Source organism: Protomyctophum bolini (assembly GCF_963924005.1).
Source record: "Protomyctophum bolini genome assembly, chromosome: 19".
NCBI lineage: Eukaryota > Metazoa > Chordata > Actinopteri > Myctophiformes > Myctophidae > Protomyctophum > Protomyctophum bolini.
In genome coordinates, this window is record NC_137880.1 from 7,210,040 (window position 1) to 7,219,163 (window position 9,124).

A 9,124-nucleotide genomic window follows, 5' to 3' on the forward strand; every position below is an offset into this window, starting at 1 on the left:
TCAGACATTCTGCTACCGTGACACTATGCCATGATTTTGTGAATGTAACCTTACGGTATTAACTATACCTGTTTTATTTGAGTAACATTTTATGTTTTCTTTGTAAAGAGTTTCTTTGCAAAGAGTTTGGGACAGCTGCTCCACACGTCCCAAACTCTTCTCCCTTCTGGCTCCAAAACTATGGAATGCACTTCCCGCCATCACAGTCAGAACTGCAGCCTCTCTCCCAATCTTCCGCCGTAGTGTATAGTCATAGCACTTTATAGTACACATGTATAATATATAATATAGTATAGTTGACATAGATACTCCACTGTTACGTTCTTATTTTATACATGATTCATGATAACTACTTTTTATATATGTGATGTATGACATGTTGTTTTTTTCTTTTTTTTAATAAAAACCCAACGTCTTGGACCTATACCAGCTTAACAACCGAACTGGAGACAACACGACATGTGGATGAATAAATTGCATGGCTTGTTAAAAGTTGGAGACAGAGGAGGAACATTAATGACTGGAAGGCAGCATGAATCAACCCACAACCTGCAGGATGAAAGGATGGAGAGAGAGAGAGAGGGATACAGAGAGGATGAGAGCAAAGTCTAAACGGTGCAGTAACCGTGGCAACGGTCCACCATTAGGGCGAGGCACCCAGTGGGTGGCATGGCACGCGCATGCACACATATATACGCACGCATGCATGCGGGTGCGGTGCACGCACACACATGCACACATGTAAGCACACAGTGTAAAGGAACTATTTACTCAAGTACTTGAGACAATTCTGGGATACTTATATATAAAGGGATATTTCACTTTCAAAATATGTCTGGGTCATTTCACCGGGTCCACCCTGGCCTGGACAGTTTTGAAGTTGCTTCATTCAGAATTTAGATTCATTTCAGCTGCCCTGCCCCCTTCCTACAAACCCATTATAGGACTTCAAACTCCAGGTCACTGGTGAGTGGTGACTGATATTGTCCTTCTAATACATGAGGGGTCCGTGTTTTTTTTTCAATCACTTTTTTAATTTATTTTATGATGTTGGAAAATTTAAGAAATGGGAATTCAGGTCAAACGTCCACACGTCTCAAGATTTGCCATTGACAATGAACAGGCAAATTAGGTCAAATTTTCACTAAATATGACGTATGATGATGTATGATGATAAGTGCGCCCCTCACTTCACACGGGTGTGATTTTTTATACTCAGTCTGTGTCTCATAGGAGGGCTGCCTGCGGGCAGTTCAGAAATCCAAGTCCACCAGTGACATCATCGATGTGGAATCCAAGCTAATAGAAACGGCAGGCTTTCTAGTCCTGAAAAGTTGCATTGCGAAAATGGAAGCCATCGTTCTCACGATGATGTCACTGGTCACCGCTGGACGTGTTTCTGAACTGCCCACAGCCCTCCTATGAGACACAGACCTAGTAGATTTTCTTTTATAATGAACATTAGTGAGAACCAATTATAATGAAGAGATGTTGAAAAGTGGTGAAGTGGTCCTTTAAGAGTAAATGAGAAAAAAATGCACGCACACACACACACAAGCGCGCACACACACACACACACACACACACACACACACACACACACACACACACACACGCACACACACACACACGCACACGCACAAAGGCAGCTATTAAGTAACTATAGTGTGACTCGTCAGCTTTTCATGGCAGATGGGATCAACATAAATTAACAGCTCGTATCGGGGGAGAGCGAGAGAGAAGGCACGAGAGACACCGAAAGGTATAGGAAGAGGACTAGAGCAGTTGCCGGATAGAAGATGGGGAAAGAGACAGGCAAACAAAAAACAAACAAAACAGGAAAGTGTCACAATATCAGTCTGTTGCACACTTTTATTATGTAGTGTTGCCTATAGTGTTTCCTGTTCTGCCTAGTTGTGTTTGCCTGTCTTGTCTCACCTCCCTGTGATTACTATAGTTTTCTCCACCTGTGTCCTGTTAAGTCTCCCAGCCAATCCCAGTGTTGATTGTTTGTTCTGTTCACCTGTGTATTGTGATCCCTGTATCTACTTAAAGTAAACCCTCAGTCCCTTGTGTTCCCTGCTTGATTATAGTTTATGTTATGGTGTTCTGTTTCAGTGTTTTCAGTATAATAAATACCTTGCGTATATGATCTGCTCTACTCCTGCCTGTCTGTTCTACATTTGGGTTCCACATCTTGAGTCGCACCGTGACAGAAAGTGTTTCTTGTGTCCTATAGACATAAGAGCTGGTTGCAAAGTGGCCCTCCTACGCACATCACTTCGTGGAGGTGCTGGGTTCAAAAAGTGACATAGGAAAACGAGAAGGGAACCCGCACACTCATATTATGCTCCAAAATACCTTTTGAGTTCCCTTCTCTTTTCCTTTAAGTTTAAGCCGAGCAAAATTAGTTTGACCACTTTAACCTTATGCAACCCCATAAACACCACATCATACACCATCTGCTTGTAGATCTGCCTAATTATGCTATTGACTAATTTTGAATGAAAAATAAATTAATCCGTTTTTCCCCTCTGGTGAAAAGCTGGAGGCTGTACGATGGCTGCAGTCTCCCTTAGTCAAATATGGTCACAAATGTTTTGGATTCATGGCTCCCTCTTAGTAACAAGGTGTCCAGAATGGCAAGGACAAGGTTGCGCTATATATGACAAACACAAATCCTAACATAGACAGAGAAGTCTGTCAAATGGCTAGGGTGGTAATAACAAGGTCGCTGCAAGTGCAGAGAACTAACGTAAACAAAGGTTCCTATTTTCGGAACATGGCATCATTCATGGAAACGAGTAAACAACTAATATTTCTATCGACGGCCATCTGAATTTATTCTTTTTGTGACCAAGTTTTTATTAATCATTTTTCATTTTACAAATCCCCAATTTCCCCACCCACCCACAAGGTTCCAAAATATCGTTGCAACAGGAAAGACATTTCGTCAGTTATAGCCCGACATCTCACAGCATATATAGGCTGCATGGCTGGTAAACTTAATGAAATTGAAAATAGAAAAATAAAAATAGAACAAATTATAATTGTGCTTTGACCTTTTCTATATAGCATATGTTGCTCCATTAGCTCTCGCAATTGATATTTCCAACCCTAATAGATTCAGAAATAATATTTCTGAATTTAGAAGTCAACTGAAATTGAGAGAGAAAGATGGGGAGAAAGAGGGAGGGGGGGGGGGGGTAAAAGCAGGAGGGAGGGACGGTAGAAATATCAAAAACCTTATCTGGTTTATATACCTTTGGCTTCCCAGGTTGCTAGGAGACCACACACTGAAGGAGAGGGAGTAAGAAAGGGGGTGGAGCGACGGGAGGGAGGAGGAGGAGGAGGAGGGATGGGAGACAAACAAAGAGAGAACCATCATTATCCCAGTGTCAGGAAGGGACTGAAGTATTCTCACTGCGTGTTTGGGCTATAAACACAAATGGAAGCTATATACTGACTGTACATATCTCTGCTGTCCGGGGAGAACTCCAAAATGTTTTCAGGCAATGAAAAGTATAACATTTTCAGGAAATTAAGAAAACCTTTTTTTTTAAAGGGGGGGGGGGGGGGGGGGGGTGCAATACTGCTTCATCAAAGTTTGTAGCTATTTGTGACTATATATATTTTGTCAATTACTTGCATGAGAGGGGGAGAGGTGGTGGAGTTAGTTGTTTTAGCAGACTGTTTGAGGGTTCAATGGAGTTAAGAGGATTTGTCCGAAACACTTTTTAGTCGGTTCAAAAGAATGTCTTAACCGACACACAGCGATGTGATAGAGAAAGACATATGAAATGTAAAAGGAAAAAAGGACAGTCGGGAGAAAACATTTTGAATAAATGACTGATATTGGTGCACGCCCTATCCTTTCATCATCATCTCTCGCTCTCTCTCCTCTCTGTCTCTCATCTCTTCTCCTTTCATTTCATCCCTCTCTCCTCTGAAATGTTTTTAATAGTTTATTATTTCCTCTCCATCCTGTCCTCCTTTTATATGTGTTCATATCTCTCCATTTCCCGTTTATTCCTCCCTCGCTCACACCAAAACAACTCACATGCACACGCACATGTCGCACACGCACGCACGCACACGCACGCACACGCACACACACACACACACACACACACACACACACACACACACACACACACACACACACACACTCCTGGTTTCTTTCAATCACTTTCCCTCTATCTCTCTCTCTCTCTCTCTCTCTCTCTCTCTCGGCTCAAGTTTCTCTGCTCGTCCGTGGTGTTGACCAGAACGGCGATGTTCGGAGGTCTTTTCTGATTATCCGGTGAACGCGATGGGAACATTGGCGTTTTCTATAGAGCAAGGATTGGCCTTATTTTAGCTCGGTAGCATTAACACTAATACTTTAGCATTCAAGATTGGAAGGCAAAACCGGACGCGAGTCATAGTGGAATAGCCTGAAAACACCCGGCACCCAAGCACCACCACTTTTGTCCACCAGGCGGCACTCAATGTGTTAAGCAAACATAGAGTATAGCAGCCACGTCTATGGAGTTTTTTTTAGTTTGTTTAGAGAACTTCAAACAAACATTACCAGATGCCCCTCACTTCACACGAGTGTGATTTTTAAGGGGCACTAGTCCCTCCAATACATGACATAACCTTTGACGCAATGTGGCCGATATAAATACAGTAAATACACAAGTGTGATTATTGAGGGGCCCCAGCCCCTCCTATAAACAGCTACAGGTATATAGTGTACTGTACTGTAGATTATGTCTTAACACAAGCCATTGACAATGAATGGAGAATTTACGTCATATGTGGAAAGTGGAAACCCTCGGCCAGTAAGGGACTATCATTCGTGGTGACGTAACTAAGGGTATATGTTTCAAGGTTGATATGAGGTCAGTAATTGATTAGAGCGCCCCTCACTTCACACAGGTGTGATGTTTGCTGTAACGACACATGCCCAACATATATATAGGGACGGCAGGTTGAAAAGGGTTAACATTGGAATAGGTGCACTTTCCCTTTAAATGGAAGGAGAGATGGGGTGTGGGGGGGTCTGTGTGTGCGTGTGCGTGCATGCATGCGTGCGTGAGAGAGAGAGAGAGAGAGAGAGGTAGGGAGAGAGGGAGGGAGGGAGCGAGAGGGACAGTGAGAGCAAGAGAAGGAAACTCTCTTAGAGAGAGTAGGGGGGACTAAAATTTCTGACAGACACACAGCTGCTCTCACACACATATGCACGCTGGCATGCACATCCGTACACACACACACACGCACACGCACACACACACACGCACACACACACACACACACACACACACGGAGGAAAGCATGATAGTAAGATAGGAGGGCAGTTGCATACAAGCTCTGTACCAGACTGGTCGAGTCAAACCAAAGAGAGCGAGTAGGAAGGAAAGAAAGAAAGAAAGAAAGAAAGAAAGAAAGAAAGAAAGAAAGAAAGAAAGAAAGAAAGAAAGAAAAATAGTTTGAAGTGAACCTTTAGTGAGAGCAACAGTACTTAAGTTCAGATGAACCTGAACCCTGGGTGGTGGTGATTGATGATGATGAATGATGGTGATCCACCGTGCTGATACGAGAGCGGTGAAGTTGGGAACACACCGACTCCACTGACACCACGAGGAGACGCGCCGAGGATTCCACTGGAGATAGAGAGGATTCATGAGAAGAGAAGCTCATCTGCACTCTCCTTCTCTGACTGACGCACCGCTGTGTTTACTATAGTGGTTTGACTGTTGATCGGCGTGGGCTCGGACAAACACAACATTTGTTTTTCACAGAAACAAAACTACTTCATCACGCTTTGAGAGAGACTTCAGAAAGAAAAGGGGGAGGGGGACAAAAAAGTTGGACTATTTTTTATTTCTGCTTGGGTATTATCCACGTACGGGACGACTACTCTCTGTTTAGTCTTTTCTGTGAGCAATTGTTTGAGTCTTTAAGAATATCTCGGCCAGGCTATTTCTCTGTTGCAATTCTGCGTTGAAAAGTGGCCGCAGTACGGTTTAACTTTTTTTTTCTTCGTTAATTGTTTGTGAATAGGCTACGACCAAATAGTCGAGGAAACTTTGCAGCGATATAAAAAAAGATAGATTAATTGTCTTTGTTTAAGGACTTTTCAGTTGAATTACAGTAACCTATTCTTGCAGTTTGGAAGAGAGAGAGAGAGAGAGAGAGAGAGAGAGGGGAGGGGAGGGGGGGGGCAGATGCAGATGCAGATTTGACAGTATTGAGAGACATCGTTGACTTCCATTCAGGGTCAGTGTAGTGTTTTTTTTTTTTAATTAGTTTGTGACCCACAAAACGACGAGCAACCAACCATCACCCTGCAGGAGGAGAGAACGTGCGGCCTGGTCATGAGCCAACAACACGCAACAATTAAGGCCGTCGGCGGGGGGGACAAAGTGGCGGTCGGGAGCCCAGTGGCGGGCGGAGGAGTGGTGGTCCAGGTCCGAGAGAAGAAGGGACCGCTGAGAGCCGCCATACCCACAATGCCTTTCCCTCTGGCGGTCATCTGCCTGTTCCTCAACACCTTCATACCTGGACTAGGTGCGTTGAAGCCTTTTTGTTTTGTTCCGTTTTGTTCGTTTGTTTGTTTAGTTCTACTTTACTTTAGGCCAGCGGTTGGCCGAATGGTTTGCGGAGCGGTCTTGATATCGTGAAGGTCGCTATAGTTCGTATCTCCGGACCGGCACGTTAAAATGACCACCGCTGAAGTGCCCTTAAGGCAAGGCATTGAACCCCTACCATGAAATGTTCTATGAGCAGGGCCTGGCTGTAAACAAGTTCTTGAGCTTATAGTCCAGTTACCCTGGGTAAACATAGTACCTTTCCTTACTCTTTGATTTAACCCAATCCAAGCCATCCACGAGATATCTCGAGGAAAGCTATTATTACCACCAGAATGGGATAAAGTGCTGTACCATATGTTTGGGAGCTTATAAAACATGAAGAAAATGAGTCCGCGGCGTGTTGGTAGATAGCCTAGAGTGCACGAGGCTAGACTACAGATATGGAGGGCTATCACTTCCGGGTCAGACATGGAGGGCTATCACTTCCAAGTCGGGTGGACGGCCGCGGCTCTTCTTTGCTTATGTCGCGCAAGTGACTGGCACTAGCCTCACAGCATGATGGAACCGGTTCATTTTGTCCGGCAGAAACCCTCTTATCTCTATATTCTAACCTTTTATGTTTTTTTCCCCCACAAATTAACGCCGGTACTCGTTCATACTACCGTATGCACATAACAGTCTCGCTCTCTCCCCAGGTCCATGACCATGACACGGAGAGCAAAATACGGCATGTCTAGTATAGTCTATATCCTTTGACAAAACATTATAATGTGTTATCATAGCCCTGAAACAATATACGGCCGTCATGTTTCGTCACGTTTCACCGTCGTGGAGGATGTCACAATAGGCGAGGAAATGCATGATTCTCACCGTCCATGTGGCGTGCGCTGGTGTAGCTGTCAGACTATAACTTCACGCACGAGAATATACTTTCCCCATGGCTATGCCACACGCCACGCGTTATCCACAGTTTCTCTGTAGGTCCGCAATTAACCTATAATTATTCAAGCTTCGCCCCTCCGCAACCAATACAAATAGGCTACAAACATCTGGTGGCCACCGTGGACTGGACTATAGGCTGATATTATTTATTTATTGGATGCAGCATGCAGAGCCTTTGCTTGCTGGCGACGCGGTGCAGTTGATGCAAGAATGCAAGAAAATTTAACACATGGGATATAAAAACATTCGGATAGATATCCGTATACTTTCCTGCATTTCTCACCTATGTTATAGTAAAAATGATATGCGCCAATGAGCGCCGGTGACGTCATCGTTTCTCTGAAGCGATCCGTTTCGCATGACTACACTACACAGATGATCCGGATAATAATTTGGAAAATCTTATTTATCCGTTTTCCAATATCCTCCCTTTGAGTGGCCGAAAACGCCGTTTGCGTGTGGCTATGAAAGGCCCAAACGCACAAAAAAAAAATGTTTTGCAAAAGACCCATATAGGTTTATAGGCCAGGCCTGAGACAGTTGCATGTATTTTCTTAATTGGTAGCCACGCCATTTTATGTCAGTCTTGTTTTTCACAATTATGTTGTGTTTTTACGTTTATTAATACCTGTTCTTGTTGTCACGACTACTGTAACTGCCATGGCGACTGAATGTCCCTTGTGGGATTATATATATATTTAAATATATACAAAACTAGTAGGTCCACATCCACAAACTCAGAATGCGTTGCAAATCGTTGCATTTCGAGCTTGTCGATCTGTATACAGCTCTCGCTCTTTTTTTTGTTGCAAGATAAAGCCTGGCCTATTTTCACTCGGGTTGGCTTTGAGGACCTATATTCATGATTGGCTGCCCCGAGTCTGAACCCATACTCTGAAACGCCGCCTAAGCCAATGGGAGTCGTGCCTCCTAAAGGTGCGTTCAGACTTGGATGGCTATTAGAGCAGTATACGATTACTTATACAAAGTCAATGCAAAGACGAGAATTGCGCAAACGGGCGCGGCGCGACCTGCCGCGGTACACAAGCGGGACGAACCGAGGCAAACTATTCAGGTCTGAACGCAGCTTAAACCATTCTGAACGGGAACCCATTCTGGTGTTAGCATCATGTTATGCTTTAGCTATGGAAAAATAGCAGATCTACAAGCTCATAGCGCGCCACCGAGTGGGCACGCTATGGGCTTGTAGGTCTGCTATTTTAAAAAAATCGAAGAACGACTGACATTTTTAGAATCTGATCTCAGGTCAGAATGGGTTAATCAGACCAGTGTGTGTGTCCAGTGGAAACCTCGTATGAATCTGATCTCAGGTCAGAATGGGTTAATTCCTGAAAGGCTGCAACGCGGAAAGTGTTAACGAGGTTGTCACATAGAAACACGTTTAAAAAAATATTAACAAAAAATGATTGGGAAAAGAGTAACAAAAACGGGGGGGGGGGGGGACATATGCACAATGGAGAGCGCTTGTTACACCTGGCAGTTATATGACACACGACACGTGTCATTCTTCATTGTTTTTATTCATTTGAATCCTGAAAAGTAATAGAGGTGGTTGCCACCCGACAAAGGCGATATACGTTAAA

The 9,124-nt window shown here is 43.9% G+C and overlaps 1 protein-coding gene across 1 annotated transcript in view; it reads left to right on the forward strand.

The window, feature by feature from the left end:
• Positions 1 to 6,288: 6,288 nt before the first annotated feature.
• stum (stum, mechanosensory transduction mediator homolog) overlaps positions 6,289 to 9,124 on the forward strand; it is a 28,353-nt gene continuing 25,517 nt past the window's right edge. The window contains exon 1 of the mRNA XM_080790878.1: positions 6,289 to 6,555. Within this exon, the coding sequence (XP_080647004.1) occupies positions 6,363 to 6,555 (193 nt within the window). The 5' untranslated portion in view covers positions 6,289 to 6,362. The remainder of the gene's footprint in view (positions 6,556 to 9,124) is intronic.